This window comes from Coregonus lavaretus, assembly GCF_964263955.1.
Source record: "Coregonus lavaretus genome assembly, chromosome: 29".
Classification (NCBI taxonomy): domain Eukaryota; kingdom Metazoa; phylum Chordata; class Actinopteri; order Salmoniformes; family Salmonidae; genus Coregonus; species Coregonus lavaretus.
The window spans coordinates 771,124-798,975 of record NC_140016.1 but is presented as its reverse complement, the minus strand read 5'-3'; the positions used below and the strand labels follow the sequence as shown (position 1 = coordinate 798,975).

The 27,852-nt window shown below is 46.4% G+C and overlaps 1 protein-coding gene across 5 annotated transcripts in view; it reads right to left on the bottom strand.

The window, feature by feature from the left end:
* The window catches only part of ctnna1 (catenin (cadherin-associated protein), alpha 1), a 216,551-nt gene that overhangs the window by 82,884 nt on the left and 105,815 nt on the right, over positions 1–27,852 (bottom strand). For all 5 annotated transcript variants that reach the window (XR_014610225.1, XM_084147311.1, XM_084147309.1 and 2 more), the window contains exons 9-13: positions 27,744–27,824; positions 27,443–27,595; positions 8,044–8,136; positions 3,069–3,225; positions 758–958 (exon numbers count right to left, since the gene is read on the bottom strand). Coding sequence is in view for 4 of the 5 variants with exons in the window: in XM_084147311.1 (XP_084003437.1) it covers positions 758–958; positions 3,069–3,225; positions 8,044–8,136; positions 27,443–27,595; positions 27,744–27,824 (685 nt within the window). In the remaining variant the exon portion in view is untranslated. The remainder of the gene's footprint in view (positions 1–757; positions 959–3,068; positions 3,226–8,043; positions 8,137–27,442; positions 27,596–27,743; positions 27,825–27,852) is intronic.

Below are 27,852 nucleotides of genomic sequence, written 5' to 3'. Positions count from 1 at the left end.
GGCCTCCACAATTGCAATGAATATCAAATGATCTCCTTTCTAAAGACCACAACTAGCTAAACTCTGCCTTCCCCAATAAACAAACAAAGAGTGTTGGTTGCCGTTTAATCCTGAACAACAACCCAGATTGGCCACTGAATAGTTAATGAAGGCCTAGCTAGATGTAGTGATTAGAGAGAGCTTAATGGAGAATGCCTTACAGCTTTACATAGAACTGGTGCTAAAAGAGGAGGGTCGCACGATGGGGGATAGATGGGAGGGGGATAGAGGGAAGCTGTGGAGAGGATGGGGGAGGGAGGGATCAGAGAAGGGAGGGGGGCAAGGTAAGGAGAGAGCAGGGGATGTGTTGTGTGAATCTGTAATAGTATTAGGTGGTTGGTTTAGCCTGACCCCACTCTCACCATCTATGATACCCGTACCACTGGTATAGACAACCAACAGAGAAAGAAAGAATGGTATATCTATATTAGATGGATAGAAAATAGCTACAGGACTCTGTTCCCTGTGTTAGTGACTAGCAGAGAGAGAGAGGAGGGAGTTAAAGAAAACGTGAGAGAGACACAGACAGACAGACACAGAGAGACAGAGAGACAGAGAGAGAGAGAGACACAGAGAGAGAGAGACAGAGAGACAGAGAGACAGAGAGACAGAGAGAGAGAGAGACAGAGAGAGAGAGAGACAGAGAGACAGAGAGAGAGAGAGACAGAGAGAGAGAGAGAGAGAGAGAGAGAGAGAGAGAGAGAGAGAGAGATGTTACCTGTGTTAGTGAGCAGCTTGGTGGCCTCCAGAACCTTCTCTGTGTAGACTCCAGGTTCATAGTTGTCCATCTCACATGTGACCACATGGACCACTCTGGCAGCGCGGCCACGGATGGCCCCGGCCGTACGGTCCAGCCCGTCCACATCCTTCTCCTGCAGTGCTATCACACACTTGTTCACATCCTCCAGAATGTGGTTCTCTGGAAGGGAAGATACAAAAATCAACCAATGTTTATTCATACAGAGCCTATTATAAAAAAAAACTGGGTTCTGAATCTCAACTCCTACAGAACAAGCAGCAGAAGCATCAGCAAGTGGTTAAACTAACTCCATAGGTAGCTGACAATCCTACTGAAACTATTTGTTTGGGGGACATAATCTGCCAGACCGTCTTCAGAGCGTGTCCTTGGTTTGGAGGTGAGAGGAGTCACTGTGCTTACTACATAATGAGGCCTGTTTATTTATACACCATCATTTGCAAATAAATTCATTAAAAAATCCTACAATGTGATTTTCTGGATTTTTTTCCCTAATTTTGTCTGTCATAGTTGACGTGTACCTATGATGAAAATTACAGGCCTCTCTCATCTTTTTAAGTGGGAGAACTTGCACAATTGGTGGCTGACTAAATACTTTTTTTCCCCCCCACTGTACATCAGGACTCTACGCTGACCTTTGTTTTTTTACAAGGAGTACGTGTGCGCCAAAGTTGTGTAGGAGTGTGCAATGAAAAATATCTGATACATTTAACGTTAGAAAAAAAAAAATCCAGGTTCGAACAGCAAAATATTTAAGCGCGCGTACATGACAGGATGTCAATTCTCTCTGCTCTCAGTTCAGCACCAAGCAGTCCCAAATAGCAGATAGTGAACTACTTTTGACCAGAGCTGTATAAGCTTCCCGAGGGGGCTCTGGTCAAAAGTACTGCACTATATAGGGAATAGGGTGCTATTTGGGAATCCTCAGTGCTCCTGTCTGGTTGGTCGGAGTGTGGAGGCCGAGGGCAGGAAGCCAATCAAGCGGCTGTGTTAAATATATGGGTCCTGTTCTCATCAGAGAAGACTAATACCTGCTCCTAATCTAAGCTCCTCTCTGTCTACGTTTAACACGACTAAACGCTAAGAAGCAAATATATCTAAATAATGTCTAACAGCGACAGACAAGAGGCCAATTAAGACTCTGCCTTCCTTCCTCACCAGGGGTGTATTTACTAGGACCCAAACGGAAGCTAACGGAGGGTCTACCAGAACTTCTCCAATAAGAAATGCTTGTTTGGTTGCAAAACATTTTGATGCGGTGTCCAATTAAGACTCTTAAAGCCCTATAAAATTATTTTTCTTTTTATTGATCCCCCCCCCCAAATTCTGTTTCAAGCGTTTAGTTTTTCCAAGTTTCTGGTTTCATTTTTTTCTTCAGTTTTCGCTCTCAAAACACACCTTTTTTATTTTATTTTACTTTTGAAGTCTGGGATTCTTTTTTGCTGTTGGGATTTTTGGATGTATTTACCCTTTAATTCCATTTTGCACCAAGCAAGAGGCTGTTTAGTGGTGTTTTTCTAGAGTTAGACAAACAAATACCCACTGGATTGATGAAAATAATCATGATATCATTTTGCCAGGTAAGTACAGGCTAATATGTAGTTAACATTTAATTGAGAAGGTTTTTGGGAATGCCTTCGCATTTACCAGAAGTTTTCATTAGCATCTTCTCCAACAGCTACACAAAGTGGTAGACCTACGCACCGCACATACGCGGAGCTCTCGTTGCCTTTTCAGAAAGTTGCAGGAAATACGAATCATTGACGCATTATGTTCATATCTTACGATAAACTTGGGGTAATTCAAAAATGTTCAATACATTTAGTTGATTCCCTACTAAGTTCAACACATTTTTGACTATTGTTGAATTTCGTTTTAATGTCTGAATTCCATGATTCCGTCCTCATCATGGATTTGATAGGGCCCTACTCTGATCGCTTCCTCCTCCTGTCTTTCACCTGTCCCGCTTCAACAGCTAGGCTAACAGGAAAGATACACTGGGGTGTTGAGAAAACAATAGGTTTTCAGCTGCTACACTGGGAGAGTCACTTTTGCTTGGGTGTGAACCATGCATCAAACTCCTGACAATAGAACCAGAAACGGAATTCTACACCGAACAAAACTACCTTTGACCATATATAATATGAACATTACATTTGTAAAGCACATTTCAATTCACAAGAATAATCTGAAAGTGAATATGTATTGGCATGGACATGTAAAGAAAGCTCTGCTGCTGCCCCCCCCCCCCACCCCCCCACCCCCCACTTACCGGACACACAGAGGAAGTCGTCGATGCTGGTGATGTCATCGACGGCATCAGTAAGGACGCGGACCTGTTTCTCCCAGGAGTCTTTGAAGAGGTCCATGTTGTCCTGAGCAACCTTACTGTTGGGCTTCGCAGCTAGCGCCAGAGCTGCATTAATCACCTGTTACAGAGCAATCACACACCAATTACTACAGCATTAGAAAGATTAGTATAAGGAATGTGTAATTATCTAAAGATCAGCCTTTCAGACCAGCACACACACACCACCCCTCACACACACACACACACACACACACCACTCCTCACACACATACACACCACACCTCACACTCACACACACCACCCCTCACACACTCACACACCACCCCTCACACACACACACACACACACCACCCCTCACACACACACAACAATTAAGACTCTGCCTAGTATGGGGGCTAATTGCTGAGTAGGAGTGATTCACTGGGAAAAGGGTGTATGGAGTGAATGCGCAATGGCTTGTTATCTTGGGGAAATACATGTGGTGAGATTAAAGCTGAGGATGAATGGGAGGCAGATGTGAGAGAGCGAGAGAGAGGTGGGAGAGAGAGAGAGAAGTGGGAGAGAGAGGGGCAGAGTTGGGAGAGAGAGGGGCAGAGTTGGGAGAGAGAGAGGGGGCAGAAGTGAGAGAGAGATGGGAGAGGTGAGAGAGGGAGAGAGGTGAGAGAGCGAGAGGTGAGAGAGCGAGAGGTGAGAGAGCGAGAGGTGAGAGAGCGAGGGAGAGAGCGAGAGAGGTGGAAGAGAGAGAGGGGCAGAGGTGGAAGAGAGAGAGGGGCAGAGGTGGGAGAGAGAGAGGGGCAGAGGTGGGAGAGAGAGAGGTGGGGGAGAGAGAGAGGTGGGGGAGAGAGAGAGGTGGGAGAGAGAGAGAGAGGTGGGAGAGAGAGGGGTGAGAGAGGTGAGAGAGGGAGAGCGAGAGAGAGGTGGGAGAGCGAGAGAGAGGTGAGAGAGAGGTGGGAGAGAGGGAGAGAGAGGCAGAGGTGGGAGAGAGAGAGGGGCAGAGGTGGGAGAGAGAGAGGGGCAGAGGTGGGAGAGAGAGAGGTGGGAGAGAGAGAGAGAGGTGGGAGAGAGAGGGGTGAGAGAGGTGAGAGAGGGAGAGCGAGAGAGAGGTGGGAGAGCGAGAGAGGTGGGAGAGAGGGAGAGAGAGGCAGAGGTGGGAGAGAGAGAGAGGGGCAGAGGTGGGAGAGAGAGAGAGGCAGAGGTGAGAGAGAGAGAGAGGCAGAGGTGGGAGAGAGAGAGGGGCAGAGGTGGGAGAGAGAGGGGCAGAGGTGGGAGAGAGAGAGGGGCAGAGGTGGGAGAGAGAGAGGGGCAGAGGTGGGAGAGAGAGAGGTGGGAGAGAGAGAGAGAGGTGGGAGAGAGAGAGATAGGTGGGAGAGAGAGAGGCAGAGGGCAGACTAGAAAGGAGAGGGTTGGCAGGGCTAGGATGTAGGTGTAGGGAAGAAGGGTTGGCAGAGCAGGACTGGGGCTTGACTGAATAGAGATGTAATAGGGGTGGGCAGCCATGGGGTGGGGAGCCATGGGGTGGGGAGCCATGGGGTGGGGAGCCATGGGGTGGGCAGCCATGGGGTGGGGAGCCATGGGGTGGGCAGCCATGGGGTGGGCAGCCATGGGGTGGGGAGCCATGGGGTGGGGAGCCATGGGGTGGGCAGCCATGGGGTGGGCAGCCATGGGGTGGGGAGCCATGGGGTGGGGAGCCATGGGGTGGGGAGCCATGGGGTGGGCAGCCATGGGGTGGGGAGCTTTGGGGTGGGGAGCCATGGGGTGGGGAGCCATGGGGTGGGGAGCCATGGGGTGGGGAGCCATGGGGTGGGGAGCCATGGGGTGGGCAGCCATGGGGTGGGGAGCCATGGGGTGGGGAGCCATGGGGTGGGGTGGGGAGCCATGGGGTGGGGAGCCATGGGGTGGGGAGCCATGGGGTGGGGAGCCATGGGGTGGGCAGCCATGGGGTGGGCAGCCATGGGGTGGGCAGCCATGGGGTGGGGAGCCATGGGGTGGGGAGCCATGGGGTGGGGAGCCATGGGGTGGGGAGCCATGGGGTGGCTATTACTTAATTCATTGAACTTCTATTTAACCAGGAGGATGTTAGGTCAGGAGGAGAGGGCTAATGGTACAGGTGGATACGAGGCTGAGGCTGACTGAGATAGAGGTCAACCAGTACCAGTACCAGTACCAGTACCAGTACCAGTACCAGTACCAGTACCAGGCCTTGATGAATTTGATTAGATCTCATCTGTCAATCATCAGCCCAGGATCCTTCAATTCAAAATCCCATTAACCAGCTCCGCAAACATTACGTCAAAATATCTTCGGTAGTCACCAACTATTGTCATTGCTGCCGTTTAGCACAATATTTACTTCTAAAACAGGTCTAGAAATATGTTTTTATCAATGACCTTCAGGACACTGTACTGCTGCTGGGCCAGCCGACCTGTGAGGGACAGTAACAAGGGATTTTATTGGAGGTGCTGAAGGTGGATTTATTTGTGTTTTTTATTTTTTTAAGTAAATGATGTGTGTGACGGTAGTAATGACGACAGTTCTGCGAAACTCTATATTTTGGTGAGTATCGAACGTATTTTGACATACCATTTGCAGAGCTGGTTAATGGGACTTTGAATTGAAGGACCCTGGGCATCAAATGAGATCTTGTCTCTCAACTGGGAACTGGAAGGGCTGTAGAGTAGGATGGAATGAAGGTTGGCAGAGCTAGCTATGGTTCCCAAACCAACCCTTAGCCTCTGGGCACTGGAGGTTTCAGCAATATGACTGGTGGAGTTATAGGCTGGCGTGGTGGGGGGTTGGCTGGCTGTAGGGCTGGGGTGGAGTGGTAGTCTGGCGTTATGGGATGTTGGCTGGCTGGAGGGCTGGGGTGGAGTGGTAGTCTGGCGTTATGGGATGTTGGCTGGCTGGAGGGCTGGGGTGGAGTGGTAGTCTGGCGTGGTGGGGGGTTGGCTGGCTGGAGGGCTGGGGTGGAGTGGTAGTCTGGCGTGGTGGGGGGTTGGCTGGCTGGAGGGCTGGGGTGGAGTGGTAGTCTGGCGTTATGGGATGTTGGCTGGCTGTAGGGCTGGGGTGGAGTGGTAGTCTGGCGTGGTGGGGGGTTGGCTGGCTGGAGGGCTGGGGTGGAGTGGTAGTCTGGCGTTATGGGATGTTGGCTGGCTGGAGGGCTGGGGTGGAGTGGTAGTCTGGCGTTATGGGATGTTGGCTGGCTGGAGGGCTGGGGTGGAGTGGTAGTCTGGCGTGGTGGGGGGTTGGCTGGCTGTAGGGCTGGGGTGGAGTGGTAGTCTGGCGTTATGGGATGTTGGCTGGCTGGAGGGCTGGGGTGGAGTGGTAGTCTGGCGTTATGGGATGTTGGCTGGCTGGAGGGCTGGGGTGGAGTGGTAGTCTGGCGTTATGGGATGTTGGCTGGCTGGAGGGCTGGGGTGGAGTGGTAGTCTGGCGTTATGGGATGTTGGCTGGCTGGAGGGCTGGGGTGGAGTGGTAGTCTGGCGTTATGGGATGTTGGCTGGCTGGAGGGCTGGGGTGGAGTGGTAGTCTGGCGTTATGGGATGTTGGCTGGCTGGAGGGCTGGGGTGGAGTGGTAGTCTGGCGTTATGGGATGTTGGCTGGCTGGAGGGCTGGGGTGGAGTGGTAGTCTGGCGTTATGGGATGTTGGCTGGCTGGAGGGCTGGGGTGGAGTGGTAGTCTGGCGTTATGGGATGTTGGCTGGCTGTAGGGCTGGGGTGGAGTGGTAGTCTGGCGTTATGGGATGTTGGCTGGCTGTAGGGCTGGCTGAGGGGAGAGGAGGGCCTTAAAAGGGGTTAAGTGGGGGCTGGAGGTTGGATGAGGAAGTGAAGCTGGCAGGTTATGTGGGACGAGGGGGGAGGGAGTTGGGCATGGAAGGCTGGAGGTGTGAAGTGTCGGCATCTTGGCAGGGATATGGGGCCGGGGATCAGGCAGAGAAGGGTGTTGGGGCTGAAGGGAGATGGATGGGGGTTGGGCATGGGGGGCTGGAGGTATGAAGTGTTGGCAGCATGGCTGGGCTATCGGCCTGGAGGTTGGAGAGGAGAGGGTAGAGGGGGAAGGGGATGCGGGTTGGGCAGCTGGGCAAGTACCTCGGGGTTGGGGATGAGCTGAGAGGCAATGGAGATGGGAGAGGGATAGGGGCAGAGAGGAAGGAGAGATGGGTGGGATAGGGGCAGAGAGGAAGGAGAGATGGGTGGGATAGGGGCAGAGGAAGGAGAGATGGGTGGGATAGGGGTAGAGAGGAAGGAGAGATGGGTGGGATAGGGGCAGAGGAAGGAGAGATGGGTGGGATAGGGGTAGAGAGGAAGGAGAGATGGGTGGGATAGGGGCAGAGAGGAAGGAGAGATGGGTGGGATAGGGGCAGAGAGGAAGGAGAGATGGGTGGGATAGGGGCAGAGAGGAAGGAGAGATGGGTGGGATAGGGGCAGAGAGGAAGGAGAGATGGGTGGGATAGGGGTAGAGAGGAAGGAGAGATGGGTGGGATAGGGGTAGAGAGGAAGGAGAGATGGGTGGGATAGGGGCAGAGAGGAAGGAGAGATGGGTGGGATAGGGGTAGAGAGGAAGGAGAGATGGGTGGGATAGGGGTAGAGAGGAAGGAGAGATGGGTGGGATAGGGGCAGAGAGGAAGGAGAGATGGGTGGGATAGGGGCAGAGGAAGGAGAGATGGGTGGGATAGGGGCAGAGGAAGGAGAGATGGGTGGGATAGGGGCAGAGAGGAAGGAGAGATGGGTGGGATATGGGGCAGAGAGGAAGGAGAGATGGGTGGGATATGGGGCAGAGAGGAAGGAGAGATGGGTGGGATAGGGGCAGAGAGGAAGGAGAGATGGGTGGGATAGGGGTAGAGAGGAAGGAGAGATGGGTGGGATAGGGGTAGAGAGGAAGGAGAGATGGGTGGATTAGAGGAGATGGAGAGTGAGTGGGTAGAGAGACCGGCAGGTACCTGGGGGCAGAGGGTCTCCAGCTGGGAAGCAGCCATACGGACCAGCTTCACTCCCTCCTCATTATTAGAGATGGAGCACGCCAGGTTGGCCACCTAGACACAGAAACAGTCAGTCTCACACTTACATACACACTGCACAGCATTATAGTCACACCTAAATACACACTGCACAGCATTATAGTCACACCTAAATACACACTGCACAGCATTATAGTCACACCTAAATACACACTGCACAGCATTATAGTCACACCTAAATACACACTGCACAGCATTAGTCTCACACCTAAATACACACTGCACAGCATTATATTATATATTATTATTATCCTGAAAGCTGCCAGTTAGCAAGGGAACACATGTGATCAGGGTCTATTCCATTTAAATTAAGTCCGTTTCAGTAACTGAAATTCAAATTCAAATTTTCCTCACAGCTTTTTCATGAGGAAAATTGGAATTGGAATTTCAGTTGACTTCCTGAATTGACTTAAATGAAATGGCATTGACTCTAACCCTGCCCAGTTAACCGCTTGTAAGTGGCACCAATCGACAGAGTAGGAGAAAGGATGATTGTCCACAGGATGTGCAGTACATGTGTATATTTCTGTACTGTTAGAAGGAAAGGTGACAATGGCTAGTTGCTGTGTATTATCACGGTCTGCATGATGGGCCCTGTGTAGCTCAGTTGATAGAGCATGGCGCTTGCAACGCCAGGGTTGTGGGTTCGATTCCCACGGGGGGCCACTATGGAAAAAATGTATGCACTCACTAACTAAGTCGCTCTGGATAAGAGCGTCTGCTAAATGACAAAACATTAAAACATGTAATTATATAGTCTCACACCTACATACACACTGCACAGCGTTATAGTCTCACACACGATTTACTGTCTCCATCTCACACAGAGAGAGGAGAGATGAGACAGGAAGACAGACAGGTTCTGATTATACACTGCTCAAAAAAAAAAAAAAAAGGGAACACTTAAACAACACAATGTAACTCATGTCTCGCTCCATCCACCAACGCCACGTTGCACCACAGACTGTCCAGGAGTTGGTGGATGCTTTAGTCCAGGTCTGGGAGGAGATCCATCAGGAGACCATCCGCCACCTCATCAGGAGCATGCCCAGGCATTGTAGGGAGGTCATACAGGCACGTGGATGCCACACACACTACTGAGCCTAATTTTGACTTGTTTTAAGGACATTACATCAAAGTTGGATCAGCCTGTAGTGTGGTTTTTCACTTTAATTTTGAGGGTGACTCCAAATCCAGACCTCCATGGGTTGATACATTTGATTTCCATTGATAATTTAGGTGTATTGAGTTGGAGGCGTGCTTGGCCATGCAGTCATGGGTGAACAGGGAGTACAGGTGGGGGCTGAGCACGCACCCTTGTGGGGCCCCAGTGTTGAAGATCAGCGAAGTGGAGATGTTGTTTCTTAACTTCACCACCTGGGGGCGTCCCGTCAGGAAGTCCAGGACCCAGTTGCACAGGGCGGGGTTCAGACCCAGGGCCTCGAGCTTAATGATGAGCCCATTGAAGTGGGTCTAGGGTGTCAGGTAAGGTGGAGGTGATATGATCCTTGACTAGTCTCTCAAAGCACTTCATGATGACAGCGGTGAGTGCTACGGGGCGATAGTCATTTTGTTCAGTTACCTTTACTTTCTTGGGTACAGGAACAATGGTGGCCATCTTGACGCATGTGGGGACAGCAGACTGGGATAGGGAGAGATTGAATATGTCCGTAAACACACCAGCCAGCTGGTCTGCACATGCTCTGAGGACACGACTAGGGATGCCGTCTGGGCCGGCAGCCTTGGAGGTTAACATGCTTAAATGTCTTACTCACGTCGGCTACGGAGAAGGAGAGGCCACAGTCCTTGGTAGTGGGCCTCGTCGGTGGCACTGTGTTATCCTCAAAGCGGGCAAAGAAGGTGTTTAGCTTGTCCGGAAGCGAGACTTTGGCTGGTTTTCCTTTTGTAGTCCGTGATTGTCTGTAGACCCTGCCACATACGTCTTGTGTCTGAGCCATTGAATTGCGACTCCAATTTGTCTTTATACTCATGTTTTGCCAGTTTAATTGCCTTGCGGAGTGAGTAGCTACACTGTTTGTATTCTGCCATATTCCCAGTCACCTTGCCATGGTTGAATGTGGTGGTTCGCACTTTCAGTTTTGTGCGAATGCTGCCATCTATCCACGGTTTCTGGTTAGGGTAGGATTTAATAGTCACAGTGGGCACAACAATACTAATACGCTTCCTGATAAACTCAGTCACCGTTTCAGTGTATTCGTCTAAATTATTTACGCAAGCTACCCGGAACATATCCCAGTCCACGTGATGAAAACAATCTTGAAGCATAGATTCTGATTGGTCAGAACAGCGTTGAATAGGCCTTAGCACGGGTACTTCCTGTTTGAGTTTCTGCCTATAGGAAGGGAGGAGCAAAATGGAGTCGTGGTCAGATTTGCCGAAAGGAGGGCGGGGGAGGGCCTTATAACCATCCCGGAAATTCGAATAGCAATGGTCGAGAATTTTAGCAGCCCGAGTACAACAGTCGATATGTTGATAGAACTTCGGCAGCCTAGTCCTCAAATTTGATTTGTTAAAATACCCAGCTACAATAAATGCAGCCTCAGAATATGTGGTTTCCAGTTTGCATAAAGTCCAGTGAAGTTCTTTGAGGGCCGTCGTGGTATCGGCTTGAGGGGGGATATACACGGCCGTGACTATAACCGAAGAAAATTATCTTGGGAGATAATACGGTCGGCATTTGATTGTGAGGTATTCTAGGTCGGGTGAACAGAAGGACTCGAGTTCCTGTATGTTACTACAATTACACCATGAGTCGTTAATCATGAAACACACACCTCCGCCCTTCTGCTTCTCGGGAGAGATCTTTATTCCTGTCTGCGCGATGAACTGAGAACCCATCTGGCTGGACCGATTTCGACAGAATATCCCCAGAGAGCCATGTTTCCGTGAAACAAAGTATGTTAGAGGCCCTGATGTCTCTCTGGAAAGAAATCCTTGCCCTGAGCTCGTCGACTTTGTTATCCAAACACTGAACATTGGCGAGTAATATACTTGGAACCAGCAGGCCGCTCCGAGTGCCTCTTCTCCGCAAACAAAGGATCTGCTTCGGGAAAGTCGTATTCCTGGTTGCCATCTTCGTCGGCGCCAGAGATCAGGGGTCAAGAGAAGACCGAGGTACTTATTGTTGGAGCCAAAGCACAGAGAGAGAATATGGCTGCACATTTTAATTCACGGACAATAAAAGATAAAACACCAGGTAAAAAACCCAGGTGTTAGTTTAAATTCTGAATTACATTTCGAATCACACATTAGGTATGTGAACAAAATAGTGTTTAACACACGAGGAACATTGCCAAGATGCGGCCGTTTCTCTCTCAGGCTGATACAGACAGACTCATCCATGCTTTTATTACAAGCAGGCTTGACTACTGTAATGCTCTCCTGTCTGGTCTACCCAAGAAAGCCATTGGTCAACTGCAAAACATACAGAATGCTGCAGCACGAGTACTGACCAAAACCTGATGGAGAGCACACATTACACTGGTATTAAAAGGTCTCTGCACTGGCTGCCTGTGAGGTTTAGAATTAATTTTAAGATTATTCTATTGGTCCACCCCAATACACGTCAGACATGCTTTTAAGTAATGTACCCAGTAGGTCCCTCAGGTCCTCTGGCACTGACCTTTTAACTCCACCAACGCCTAGGACCAAGAGGCTTGGAGAGGCAGCCTTTAGTTATATATGGAAAAGCCTGCCAGAGAACCTGAGGGGGATCTAAACTGTGGACATATTTAGAAGAGATATTTAAAGGAATCTTTTTAGCTTTGCTTTTCCTTAGCGTGCTTTTTAGACATTCAGTTTTTGTCATTCTTTAAAATGTGTATCTCATGTTTGTTGTGTGGTAAATATTTCAGCTTTTATTTTCATGTTTTTTGTTTTGTTTCGTTCCTGTGAAGCACATTCCATGTCTTAAATGTGCTGTAAAGATTAAGCTTGATTTGATTAGTGACCGTTTGACATGCAGTATTACCTTAAAAATTGTACAACAAAGCTGATTTAGAGGATATTAATATATATTTTTTATGCAGTTCAGATTTGTAGGCCATATGACCCAGCCCTAGTACCTGCCTACCACTGGTCCCCTGCTGTTGATTCAGTATAACATCTATCACAATGCATCTTGGGGGTAATGGAAAAAGGAGCATCAGTGGTTATATTGCTAAAGCAGAAATCAATCTGTTCCAGACATGCCACTTATAATCTGAAACAAGGAGCCTCAGCTAGGGACAGTAAATTACATAACCATTTAATGGACAAATGTTCTAACATGTTCGGAATTGTATTAATGACATTCAACTAAACATACTGGTTTTGATATATTCTGTCACTCTTAATTCACTCCGGTAGATTAAATCCATTTATAAAGGGGGTAAGGAAGCCCTGTCTCTCGGCCGTAAAGCATGTATAGTGAGTTATTAGCTGAAAAACCACCGGTTACCTTCCGATTACCTTAATATCAACACCCAGGGAATTGATTCATCAATACCCGGTGTAAATAACAGTCAGGACTTTTCAATAATGAAGAGAAACTGGATGAGAGAAGAGCCAAGGAGGACGGCCACAGGTTTAGGACTGATTCATAAACACCGTCGCAACAGCGGAATCACTGACTACCTTCCGGAGACACTTGAAACCCGATAAACCTCTTTAAGGAATAAATAGTATAAAGTAATCCTTCAAACACCCCCCCCCCCCCCCCCCTTAAAAAAAAAAAACAAGTGCTTGTCCCACTGGCTTTCATAAATTGAATGCACCAATTTGTAAGTCGCTCTGGATAAGAGCGTCTGCTAAATGATGTTAATGTAAATGCAATTGGCCAGAATCTTATGGTATGGTGCCAGCTTTTAATATATAATCTAATGTATAGTGTGTCAGCATTGCCATCCAACAGCGAAACAAATCACAAGGCGCTCTAATAGGTTAAAGCCATATCAAACAGTACACCACAAGGCGCTCTAATAGGTTAAAGCCATATCAAACAGTACACCACAAGGCGCTCTAATAGGTTAAAGCCATATCAAACAGTACACCACATGACCAAAAGGGTGTGGACAAGGAAATGTTTCTAATCGTTTTTCCATCATTCATTTTTCCCATTCAAAAAAAAACTTTAAATAAGGTCTGTGTTTCGTGGCGTGATGTTTTGATAACCGTGTAAATCTCTCTAGGACAAGGTTTTATCAATATATTTGCCTGTATTTACCCCCCAAAAATGAAACGCTAATTAGCTGCTAATGTGGCTATCATAAAGAACTACAAATGCCATGATGATCTGGACGAGACTGCCGAATCGAGGCAAAGGTAAGAATCTCTGGATTAACTACACTACATCACCAAAAGCATGTGAACACCTGCTCGTAGAATATCTCACTGCAAAATCATGGGCATTAATATGGAGTTGGTCCCCCCTTTGCTGCTATAACAGCCTCCACTCTTCTGGGAAGGCTTTCCACTAGATGTTGGAACATTGCTGCGGGGACTTGCTTCCATTCAGCCACAAGCGCATTAGTGAGGTCGGACGCTGATGTTGGGCGATTAGGCCTTGGCTCGCAGTCGGCGTTCCAATTCATCCCAAAGGTGTTCGATGGGGTTGAGGTCGGGGCTCTGTGCAGGTCAGTCAAGTTCTTCCACACCGATCTCAACAAACCATTTATGTATGGACCTCGCTTTGTGCACGGGGGCATCGTCATGCCGAAACAGGAAAAGGATTTCAGCAGTAACAGCACTTAAAGTTGACCAGGGCAGCTCCTGCAGGGCAGAAATTTGATGAACTGACTTGTTGGAAAGGTGGCATCCTATGACGGTGACACGTTGAAAGTCACTGAGTTCTTCAGTAAGGCTATTCTACTGCCAGTGTTTGTCTATGGAGATTGCATGGCGGTGTGCTCGATTTTATACACCTGTCAGCAACGGGTGTGGCTGAAATAGCCGAATCCACTAATTTGAAGGGGTGTCCACATACTTTTGTATATATGTCAACTGGTTGACTCCTACACACAGATCTGAGGTTCTCTATAGTCATAACTCAGTATATGCTTCACAGTTGTACACTTTACATATACTGAACAAAAATATAAAAACGCAACGTGCAACAATTTCAAAGACGGTCCTGAGTTACAGTTCGGGATGCAAAAGTCTGCCGGTCTCACGGTAATTGAACGTTAATTAACAAACAAGTTTAGCAACTCCAGGGCTTCACGCATACATAGACATTTACATTTTAGTCATTTAGCAGACACTCTTATCCAAAGCGACTTACGGTTAAGTGAGTGCATACATTTTCATACTGGCCCCCCGTGGGAAACGAAACCCACAACCCTGGCGTTGCAAGCGCCATGCTCTACCAACTGAACTACAGGGGATACAAGCTGCATACAAGCAGCTGATGCACACCTTTGGAACATCTACATAAAAAAAAAGTAAATATATCAATTTAATATACACCATCACAATGAATCAATTTATTTTAGTCAGGCTGCACAGCTGTTCTCTCATCAAGTGATCATATTTTTACCCATCAGACTATTCTCAATTGAATCTTGTCTTTACTAATATGTCAAATTTGTTTAAATTTACAATGCCCCATTATCAAATGGGCAGGAACAGGGGAAGGGGAAAAAATACATGTAATCCGTATGTACTCGAAATAGCGTTTTATAGTGGAGCTGTGCTTAATATGAACAGCTGAGAAAGAAATAAACATTTCTCTACATGCATCAAGCACTGTTTGAGGAGCATGCTCTCGCTGCGCGACAGGTGATATTCTGCCCAAACTCTGTATGCCATGGGCTCTCCAACCCTGTTCCTGCAGCGACTCAGCGCTTAATTTGGGAAACCAAGTGAAATCTGTTCTGGAACATCGATTGTAACATGTTTTCGCAACGAAACATATTTCACTTAACCGTTGACAGCCCATCTGCGCGCTTGAGAAAGGAATAAAGGAGCGAGAGGAGATGGAAACGCATGGTGGTGAGATTCTGTAGCTAAAAAGGTAATGTGTCAGCCTATTAATTATGAAAATAAAAAATCATCCCTATTACTAGGCTATTCAAAATCATATACAAATTCACTAACTGTATGCCACCCTGCACAATCAATGAACCAACAGCATCGACTAGGGTTATACGTTCTCTCCCAGACTCATGGATAGACATTTTGTAGCAGCGTAGCATGAGGTAAGCAGTCCATCCAGTATGCATAATAATACAGTCCACGCTCAAAGGAGATTATTCAAATGTGTTTAATTGTGGAGTGTAGGCTAGAACAATGACGTACCAAAGACATCTTCAATCAGTTTTGTTTTGTGTTTTTCTGCCATGCATAATATGTGTTAGACTAGGTATTGTGTAAGAGCACAATCAGTTTTAATTCAGGCATTTTTTTTATTTTGGGGGGGGGTGCATAATCTCTAATATGCATTAGATTGTTATGAATTAATCATCACCTTAGAAAGCGCTGTCCATTTCGTTGTGTTTGAAACAACATCCACAAGTACCATGTTTTACACTCATCTTCAACTTGCTGTTGAACTTCTTTCTTCAAATTGATCATCACAGTGAGGTGAGTTTTAAAAGCATGATACTGTTTGATGATAAGTGTTTGATGTGATTTTAGATTGCATTTACATTGATGTCAGAGTGGTTAGAGGGACAATAGAGCCCTGAGTACCAGGCCATTAGGACCTGATGGTTAGAGGGACAATAGAGCCCTGAGTACCAGGCCATTAGGACCTGATGGTTAGAGGGACAATAGAGCCCTGAGTACCAGGCCATTAGGACCTGATGGTTAGAGGGACAATAGAGCCCTGAGTACCAGGCCATTAGGACCTGATGGTTAGAGGGACAATAGAGCCCTGAGTACCAGGCCATTAGGACCTGATGGTTAGAGGGACAATAGAGTCCTGAGTACCAGGCCATTAGGACCTGATGGTTAGAGGGACAATAGAGTCCTGAGTACCAGGCCATTAGGACCTGATGGTTAGAGGGACAATAGAGCCCTGAGTACCAGGTCATTAGGACCTGATGGTTAGAGGGACAATAGATCCCTGAATACCAGGCCATTAGGACCTGATGGTTAGAGGGACAATAGAGCCCTGAGTCCCAGGCCATTAGGACCTGATGGTTAGAGGGACTATAGAGCCCTGAGTACCAGGCCATTAGGACCTGATGGTTAGAGGGACAATAGAGCCCTGAGTACCAGGCCATTAGGACCTGATGGTTAGAGGGACAATAGAGCCCTGAGTACCAGGTCATTAGGACCTGATGGTTAGAGGGACAATAGAGCCCTGAGTACCAGGTCATTAGGACCTGATGGTTAGAGGGACAATAGATCCCTGAATACCAGGCCATTAGGACCTGATGGTTAGAGGGACAATAGAGCCCTGAGTACCAGGCCATTAGGACCTGATGGTTAGAGGGACAATAGAGCGCTGAGTACCAGGCCATTAGGACCTGATGGTTAGAGGGACAATAGAGCCCTGAGTCCCAGGCCATTAGGACCTGATGGTAGTTAGCTAGTTGGGTACTACCAAAGCATGTCCAGAGTGGATAAGAGGAGATTACCGTGACATAACGGTCACGTGGAATTTTACTGCGGTATTGACTCATGACTGCCGGTGTGGCAATTATGCAGTCACCACAACAGCCCTAGTTACAGCTCATATAAGGAAATCAATCAGTTGAAATACATTCATTGGGCCCTAATCTATGGATTTCACATGACTGGGAATACAGATATGCATCTGTTGGTCACAGATAACATTTTTTATTTTTTTTTAAGGTAGGGGCGTGGATCAGAAAACCAGTCAGTATCGGGTGACCACCATTTGCTTCATGCAGCGCGACACATCTCCTTCGCATAGAGTTGATCAGGCTGTTGATTGTGGCCTGTGGAATGTTGTCCCACTCTTCAATGGCTGTGTGAAAGTTGCTGGATATTGGGTGGGGGAACTGGAACACGCTGTCGTACACGTCGATCCAGAGCATCCCAAACATGCTCATTAGGTGACATGTTTTGTGAGTATTAAGGCCATGGAAGAACTGGGACATTTTCAGCTTCCAGGAATTGTGTACAGATCCTTGTGACATGGGGCTGTGCATTATCATGCTGAAACAGAGGTGATGGCGGCGGATGAATGGCACGACAATGGGCCTCAGGAACTCGTCACGGTATCTCTGTGCATTCAAATTGCCATCGATAAAATGCAATTGTGTTAGTTGTCTGTAGCTTATGCCTGCCCATACCATAACCCCACCGCCACCATGGGGCACTCTGTTCACAACGTTGACATTAGCAAACCGCTCGCCCACACGACGCCATACACATGGTCTGCGGTTGTGAGCACAGTTGGACTTACTGTCACATAAATAAATAAAAGATGGAAGCGGCTTATGGTAGAGAAATTAACATTCAATTCTCTGGAAACAGCTCTGGTGGACATTCCTGCAGTCAGCATGCCAATTGCACGCTCCCTAAAAACTTGAGACATCTGTGACATTGTTGTGTGACAAAAGTGTACATTTTAGAGTGGCCTTATTGTCCCAGGCACAGGGTGCACCTGTGTAATGATGACGTTGTTTAATCAGCTTGATATGCCAAACCTATCAGGTGGATGGATTATGTCTTGGCAAAGGAGAAATGCTCACTAACAGGGATGTAAACAAATTTGCGCACAAAATTAGAGAGAAATAAGCTTTTTGTGCATATGGAACATTTCTGGGATCTTTTATTTCAGCTCATGAAACATGGGACCAACACTTTACATGTGATTATTAAAATGATTAAATGTAAAATGAGTCATTCTACACAGCGAGTGGTGACGTGTCCTTGTGACGTTCTGCAGACACTCGCATGTAATTAAATAGAACATTATCTCTATGGTTACTGGTTAGTGAGCATGCTACTGTCTGGTTGCCTGGGTGACTGGTCACCTGGGTGTCTGGCTGGGTGACTGTTCTGCAGCCTAGTACAGTAATGCCTACAGTGTGTTCCTGCTTGGACTATTGACGTGGCAGGAAGTCAGGGACAAAGGATGTCTAGCTGCACACTGTGGATCTGTACTGGGGTACAGGGGAACTAAGTCTAGGACTGTCTCCATGGCCTTCAACTATACCTCCTCTCCTATGTCCACTCCTATGTCCACTCCTATGTCCACTCCTATGTCCACTCCTATGTCCACTCCTATGTCCACTCCTCCCCTCCCTTCCCTCCGATCTGAAAGAAGTGACCAGGTGAAAGCCAGCCTAATGATGAGCTTCCACCATATTTCTAAAACATAACGATGCTTCACCATATTGTTACAACATAACGATGCTTCCACCATTTTCTTTTCTCCAGTCACGTCAGTGTTACAGGGTGGTCCAAGAACACTGGGAGTGTGACAGTACTGGGGTAGGAGACACTAGTCTGTGTCCCTAATAGCACCCCATTCCCTACATCCTGCCCTACTTTTGATCAGACCCCTAAGAGCCCTGGTCAAAAGGTAGGGCACTATAAAGGGAACTGAGTGAGAAATCACAGCTCTGTACCCTCTGCAGCCTAAAGGGATACTTTGGGATGTTGGCAATGAGGCCCTTTATCGACTTCCCCAGAGTCAGATTAACTTGTGGATACCATTTTTATGTCTCTGCGTGCAGTTTGAAGTTGCTAGCTAGCTTTAGCATAATGACTGGAAGTTCTCTGCTGCAAATGACTGGAACGAACTGCAAAAATCTCTGAAGCTGGAGACTCTTATCTCCCTCACTATCTTTAAGCATCAGTTGTCAGAGCAGCTTACCGATCACTGCACCTGTACACAGCCCATCTATAATTAGTCCACCCAACTACCTCATCCCCATTTTGTTATTTACATTGTTATTTATTTTGCCAATTTGCACCCCAGTATCTCTATTTGCACATCATCTTCTGCACATCTATCACTCCAGTGTTAATACTAAACTATAATTGTAATTATTTTGCACTATGGCCTATTTATTGCCTTACCTCCATAACTTACTACATTTGCACACACTGTATATAGATTTTCTATTGTGTTATTGACTGTACGTTTTGTTTATTCCATATGTAACTGTGTTGTTTTTACAGCACTGCTTTGCATTATCTTGGCCAGGTCGCAGTTGTAAATGAGAACTTGTTCTCAACTGGCTTTCCTGGTTAAATAAAGAAAATAAAAAAATATGGTACTGTATTTGCTAGCAGATACCCAGACACTTCCAGTCATTGCGCAACCTCTAACTTCCTTCGTATTGGACACCGACACAGTGAACACACACACCTAGCGGTTAGAGCGTTGGGACAGTAAACTAGCTAACACCAGGACAGATGAAGACCTAGCTAACCAGTAACTAGCTAACACCTGACACAGATGAAGACCTAGCTAACCAGTAAACTAGCTAACACCAGGACAGATGAAGACCTAGCTAACCAGTAAACTAGCTAACACCAGGACAGATGAAGACCTAGCTAACCAGTAACTAGCTAACACCAGGACAGATGAAGACCTAGCTAACCAGTAACTAGCTAACACCAGGACAGATGAAGACCTAGCTAACCAGTAAACTAGCTAACACCAGGACAGATGAAGACCTAGCTAACCAGTAACTAGCTAACACCTGACACAGATGAATACCTAGCTAACCAGTAAACTAGCTAACACCTGACACAGTTGAAAGGGGAAACATGGAAGTATTTCTGCAACTCCCCCTCCACTGCTACATTTTATTTTCCAGAGGAAACTACTTTTGACAAGAGCCCAACTACATAACAAAACTCCATCGTAATGTTTACTTTACCTAAGTAACCACATGGACGCATGACATCTCCAGATCTCCAGAACCTTGTAAAGATAAAGACTATCTCAAAGCTGAGAAGAGAAAAGCAACATACTGCTTTACTCCCTAGTCTTACTGGAAGTAGAACAACCTACTGCAATAACAGCTTTCCCTAGTACCATAGCACACACACACACAGACGAGGTTTCTTTCTCCCAGTTAGATTTTTTTAACCATCTGAGCCCATGGTTAGACCTGGGTTAGACCACCCTGTGGAAACCCTGCTTCACTCTGCCTTGATATGACTGAGCCCATGGTTAGACCTGGGTTAGACCTGGGTTAGACCTGGGTTAGACCACCCTGTGGAAACCCTGCTTCACTCTGCCTTGATATGACTGAGCCCATGGTTAGACCTGGGTTAGACCTGGGTTAGACCTGGGTTAGACCTGGGTTAGACCTGGGTTAGACCTGGGTTAGACCTGGGTTAGACCTGGGTTAGACCTGGGTTAGACCACCCTGTGGAAACCCTGCTTCACTCTGCCTTGATATGACTGAGCCCATGGTTAGACCTGGGTTAGACCTGGGTTAGACCTGGGTTAGACCTGGGTTAGACCTGGGTTAGACCACCCTGTGGAAACCCTGCTTCACTCTGCCTTGATATGACTGAGCCCATGGTTAGACCTGGGTTAGACCTGGGTTAGACCTGGGTTAGACCTGGGTTAGACCTGGGTTAGACCTGGGTTAGACCTGGGTTAGACCACCCTGTGGAAACCCTGCTTCACTCTGCCTTGATATGACTGAGCCCATGGTTAGACCTGGGTTAGACCTGGGTTAGACCTGGGTTAGACCTGGGTTAGACCTGGGTTAGACCTGGGTTAGACCTGGGTTAGACCACCCTGTGGAAACCCTGCTTCACTCTGCCTTGATATGACTGAGCCCATGGTTAGACCTGGGTTAGACCTGGGTTAGACCTGGGTTAGACCTGGGTTAGACCTGGGTTAGACCTGGGTTAGACCTGGGTTAGACCTGGGTTAGACCTGGGTTAGACCACCCTGTGGAAACCCTGCTTCACTCTGCCTTGATATGACTGAGCCCATGGTTAGACCTGGGTTAGACCTGGGTTAGACCTGGGTTAGACCTGGGTTAGACCTGGGTTAGACCTGGGTTAGACCTGGGTTAGACCTGGGTTAGACCTGGGTTAGACCACCCTGTGGAAACCCTGCTTCACTCTGCCTTGATATGACTGAGCCCATGGTTAGACCTGGGTTAGACCTGGGTTAGACCTGGGTTAGACCTGGGTTAGACCTGGGTTAGACCTGGGTTAGACCACCCTGTGGAAACCCTGCTTCACTCTGCCTTGATATGAGGGGGTAAAGCAATATGGCAGAAACTGCTGACACGGTCATCTGAGCCATCCGATTGGCCAGCCGTAGTGCACTTGATTTGCTCTCTGGGCCCGCCGGGAAGGCAGAGTTTGTACCTTCAGACACATGAAATGGTTAAAAATGGCAACAGTTTGCATATGGGGTGCGCAGGGCAGCTGAATCGGGTGAACATACCGCCAAGAACCCGTGACAAATATAAAATAAAATAAATTGGCTTTATCGTTGGATTTTTTTACAGAAATGTTTGGCGATCGACTAGGAACGCCTTGGAAAACAACCAGTGGATCGTGATCGACCGGTTGATGACCACTGCTCTAGAAAGTTGAGTGAAGTCTCCCTGTGGGCTGGTATTTCTGCGCGGCAGTCCCAGGGGTACTGCACATGCAGCTTAGAGAGAACATTGATCCTCAGTACTCCCTTATTTCTCTACTTTCTATTACTCGGTTCTTTCTTCCCTTTTCCATTTGTTTTGTTATGTGTATAATTCCTAAACAAATCAAAATATATTTTAAAAAATGTGAGATTCTTCAAAGTGGCCACCCTTTGCCATGATGACAGCTTTGCACACTCTTGGCATTCTCTCAACCAGCTTCATGAGGTAGTCACCTGGAATGCATTTCAATTCACAAGTGTGCCTTGTTAAAAGTTAATTTGTGGAATTTCTTTCCTTCTTTTGAGCCAGTTAGTTGTGTTGTTACAAGGTATACAGAAGATAGCCCTATTTGGTAAAAAACCGAGTCCATATTATGGCAAGAACAGCTCAAATAAGCAAAGAGAAACGACAGTCCATCATTACTTTAAGACATGAAGGTCAATCAATCCAGAAAATGTCAAGAACTTTAAAAGTTTCTTCAAGTGCAGACGCAAAAACCATCAAACGCTATGATGAAACTGGCTCTCATGAGGACCGCCACAGGAAAGGAAGACCCAGATTTAACTCTGCTGCAGAGGATCATTTCATTAGTTACCAGCCTCAGAAATTGCAGCCCAAATAAATGCTTCACAGAGTTCAATAACAGACACATCTCAACATCAACTGTTCAGAGGAGACTGTGTGAATAAGGCCTTCATGGACAAATTGCTGCAAAGAAACCACTACTAAAGGACACCAATAAGAAGAAGAGACTTGCTTGGGCAAAGAAACACGAGCAATGGACAGAGGCGTGGAAATCTGTAATTTGGGGTCTGATGAGTCCAAATTTGAGATTTTTGGTTTCAACCGCCGTGTCTTTGCGAGACGCAGAGTAGGTGAACGGATGATCTCTGCATGTGTTATTTCCCACCTTAAAGCATGGAGGAGGTGTTATGGTGTGATGGTGCTTTGCTGGTGACACTGTCTGTGATTTATTTAGAATTCAAGGCACACTTAACCAGCATGGCTACCACAGCATTCTGCAGCGAAATGCCATCCCATCTGGTTTGCGCTTAGAGGGACTATCATTTGTTTTTCAACAGAACAATGACCCAAAACACACCTCCAGGCTGTGTAACTATTTGACTAAGGAGAGTGATGGAGTGCTGCATCAGATGACCTGGCCTCCACAATCACCCGATCTCAACCCAATTGAGATGGTTTGGGATGAGTTGGACCGCAAAGTGAAGGAAAAGCAGCCAACAAGTGCTCAGCATATGTGGGAACTCCTTCAAGATTGTTGGAAAAGCATTCCAGGTGAAGCTGGTTGAGAGAATGCCAATAGTGTGCAAAGCTGTCATCAACACAAATGGTGGCTATTTGAAGAAACTCAAATCTAAAATATATTTTGATTTGTTTAACACTTTTTTCATTACTTCATGATTCCATATGTGTTATTTAATAGTTTTGATGTCTTCACTATTATTCTACAATCTAGAAAATAGTTTTTAAAAAAACCATTGAATGAGTAGGTGTCCAAACTTTTGACTGGTACTGTATAATATATAGGTGTGTAGAGAGAGCGAGAGAGGCTAGAAATTCAGGGATTAAAAACAAAGTTGTCAGTGTACGCCGTCGACTGAAATTAAATCCGCAATCTGGATCCTCAGAGGATCTAGATCATTTGTACCATATTACGTATTGGATCGCTAAATAATACAACTTTTACATTACCGTGTAGTTTACCAATAAAAATGGTCTGACGCTGAAGTGGACATACTTGGTTTTCATATATCTAAAGAAATAAAAGAGCTTACAAAAAGTTTTTTTTTTTTTTTTAGCAAAAATAGATAAGATCTTGCTGCCATGGAAAGGAAAATACCTGTCTATTTCTGGAAAAATCCCCCTGATTAACTCTTTAGTCATGTCCCTGTTTACCTATTTACTTACGGCCCTGCTTACACCGAACGATTTGTCTTTTAAATTAAGCATAAAATATTTTACTTTATTTGGAACGGCAAGCCAGACAAAATAGAATGTGCTTATTTATATAATGAATATTAGTTTGGGGGGCTAAAATTATTAAATATTAAAGCATTAAAAACAAACTAACTAAAAGCATCAGTCATACAAAAGTTCTTGTTAAACCCAAACTGGTTCTCCAGTAGGTTAGTAAGAAAGGCCTTGACCCTTGGTTTCCCTTTATCCAGATTACAGCTAACTTTTAGTTAATTGAAAATGGAACCTTTTTCTAAATATCACCCTTTCTAAAAAAAAAAAAACAAGCCATACAAAGCTGGTTGCAATTCCAGTTTCATTCTCCAGAAAAGACAAATATTACAACAAATATGGTTAAATTGAAATACACTAATAGATAAAAAAAAAAAAAAAATGTATTTATATATATTTTTAAAGAATCATCTTTGTTAATGATATTATGAATAGGAAAGGTGGAGTTATGTCACGTGCAGTTCACAAACATATGGAAATGTTTACTCTATCCAAAATTACAACCAACTGACTGCAGCTTTACCACAAAAATGGAGGAGGCAAGTGGAAGGGGGAGAAGGTTAGGAACTAGTTTTTTTGCCCTTTCAAGACCAAAATTGGCAACAACTAAATAAATCTTGCCACAAATAGAATGTTACGTATATGGGGCATACAACAATCTCAGCTCAGCAGATTTTGCTATGAAGAGAATCATTAGATCACTTATTTTGGTATTTCCCCCATGTAGCTTGTTTCTGGTCACAGGTTCAGGAATGGCAGAAAAATCACATTTATCTCAAATGAACCCTTAAAATAGCACTGTTGGGAGATTTGGAAAACCATAGTCAATCAACAATATGATATACATTTTAGTAAAAAATATTTACCATTAACTTACAATCTGTAGATACTATGCGATTAGACAGGTTCAGAATTTATGTGAAACATCACAGCTGAAAACTACATGGCACATATTACTCATAAGAGGGTGGTTTACGGAGATAGGTGGGATGGACTGAGAGTAGCTGAGGGGTGGGGTTAGGGTGATAGGTGGGATGGACTGAGAGTAGCTGAGGGGTGGGGTTAGGGTGATAGGTGGGATGGACTGAGAGTAGCTGAGGGGTGGGGTTAGGGTGATAGGTGGGATGGACTGAGAGTAGCTGAGGGGTGGGGTTAGGGTGATAGGTGGGATGGACTGAGAGTAGCTGAGGGGTGGGGTTAGGGTGATAGGTGGGATGGACTGAGGGTAGCTGAGGGGTGGGGTTAGGGTGATAGGTGGGATGGACTGAGGGTAGCTGAGGGGTGGGGTTAGGGTGATAGGTGGGATGGACTGAGAGTAGCTGAGGGGTGGGGTTAGGGTGATAGGTGGGATGGACTGAGAGTAGCTGAGGGGTGGGGTTAGGGTGATAGGTGGGATGGACTGAGAGTAGCTGAGGGGTGGGGTTAGGGTGATAGGTGGGATGGACTGAGAGTAGCTGAGGGGTGGGGTTAGGGTGATAGGTGGGATGGACTGAGAGTAGCTGAGGGGTGGGGTTAGGGTGATAGGTGGGATGGACTGAGAGTAGCTGAGGGGTGTGGTTAGGGTGATAGGTGGGATGGACTGAGAGTAGCTGAGGGGTGGGTTTAAAAGCTCATGTTTTTATGGCTGAAAACACTATGTACAGTGCATTCGGAAAGTATTCAGATCCCTTGACTTTATCCACATTTTGATACGTTACAGCCTTATTCTAAAATTGATTCAATTGTTTTTCCCCCCATCAATCTACACACAATTCCCCATAATGTTGAGCAAAAACAGTGACATTTTTTGCTAATGTATTAAAAATTCAAAAAGGAAATATAACATTTACATAAGTATTCAGACCCTTTACTCAGTACTTTGTTTTAGCACCTTTGGCAGCGATTACAGCCTCGAGTCTTCTTGGGTATGACGCTACAAGCTTGGCACACCTGTATTTGGGGAATTTCTCCCATTCTTCACTGCAGATCCTCTCAAGCTCTGTCAGGTTGGATGGGGAGAGTTGCTGCACAGCTATTTTCAGGTCTCTCCAGAGATGTTCGATCGGGTTCAAGTCCGGGCTCTGGCTAGGCCACTCAAGGACATTCAGAGACTTGTCCCGAAGCCACTCCTGCGTTGTCTTGGCTGTGTGCTTAGGGTCGCTGTCCTGTTGGAAGGTGAACCTTAACCTGCTCAGGGCCTCAGACTGGGGTGTTCATCAAGGATCTCTCTCTACTTTGCCTCGATCCTGACTAGTCTCCCAGTCCCTGCCGCTGAAATACATCCCCACAGCATGATGCTGTACTACCGTGCTTCACCGTAGGGATGGTGCCAAGTTTCCTCCAGACGTGACGCTTGGCATAATCTTGGTTTCATCAGACCAGAGAATCTTGTTTCTCATGGTCAGAATCTTTAGGTACCTTTTGGATGTTTCCACTTCACAATAACAGCACTTACAGTTGACCGGGTCATCTCTAGCAGGGCAGAAATTTGACAAACTGACTTGTTGGAAAGGTGACATCCTTATGATGGTGCCATGTTGAAAGTCACAGTTCTTCAGCAAGGCCATTGTACTGCCAATGTTAGTCAATGGAGATTGCATGGCTGTGTGCTCGATTTTATACACCTGTCAGCAACGGGTGTGGCTGAAATAGCAGAATCCACTAATTTGAAGGGGTGTCCATATACTTTTGTATATATAGCGTATTTCAAAATATCAAATTACATTATTTTTGCTATGTAACTATTGTAAACAAAACAAAAAAAGTAAAATGTGTGCAGAAGTTTTGCCCTCCGAAAAGGTAGGCAGCAAAAAATATATACAAATACAAAAACTGTTCATAGCTGATATAACATTTGAAACGTCTATCCTTTTGAAACCTTTACGAATACCATGTCTACTGTACATTTTTTCATGCTTTTTGTTCATGCTTTTTCTCACTTTCGTTTATTTCACTTGCACTTGCCTTACCTCCATAACTTGCTACATTTGCACACACTGTATATATATTTTCTGTTGTATTTTTTGACTTTATGTTTTGTTTTACCCCATATGTAACTCTGTGTTGTTGCTTTGCTTTATCTTGGCCAGGTCGCAGTTGTAAATGACAACTTGTTCTCAACTGGCTTAAATATATAGAGAATATAAACATACAGTATGTTTCCAATGGCAATAAACCACCTTAGAATTGGATTGATGGAACGCGTGAGAGATAGAACGCGTGAGAGATAGAACGGGTGAGAGATAGAACGCGTGAGAGATAGAACGGGTGAGAGATAGAACGCGTGAGAGATAGAACGGGTGAGAGATAGAACGGGTGAGAGATAGAACGGGTGAGAGATAGAACGGGTGAGAGATAGAACGGGTGAGAGATAGAACGGGTGAGAGATAGAACGCGTGAGAGATAGAACGCGTGAGAGATAGAACGGGTGAGAGATAGAACGGGTGAGAGATAGAACGGGTGAGAGATAGAACGGGTGAGAGATAGAACGGGTGAGAGATAGAACGGGTGAGAGATAGAACGCGTGAGAAATAGAACGCGTGAGAGATAGAACGAGTGAGAGATAGAACGAGTGAGAGAGAGAGCGCAAGAAAGAGCGCGATGCAAAAAAGGCCCGCTTTAAAAATGAATGTCTCCGTCTTAACCGACTTCAGCGGCCAAACGCTCACCTTCGATGGCCCCTGGCACGCTGGAGCAGTGTGGTCTTTACAGATTCATCTAAGTTTCAACTGTACCGGGCAGATTTTCTAAAGACAGTGCCTGAAGAAGAAAAGTTGAAGACGTTTGTGTTTGGTTTGGTGACGTACCTCGATGAGCTTGTTGGCGTGCTCGCGGAACACCTGGGCGTATTCCTTCACCTCCTTCTCATTACCATTCTTCGCCGCTTCGATCAGAACCAGCAGAGGAACGTTGGTCTCCAGGAACGAGTCAGAGACATGATCCATGACCGCCTTACGCAGCTACACAGGGGGAGAGAGAGAGAGAGAGAGTCAGAGAGCTGGACAGTTATATTAGCTGTACTTGAGGAGAACAGAAACTAAATATTTTTTCCAACCTGTCTGCGGAGGTCTTTGGAGAAGGAATGGGAGGAGAGGGAGATGTACCAACCTGTCTGCGGAGGTCCCTAGTCTTCTTGGTCATCCTGTCGATGGCGGTGTTCAGAGCATCACTCCTGTCCTTCCTGCCAGCCTGGTGAGAGAGAGAGAGACAAGATTAG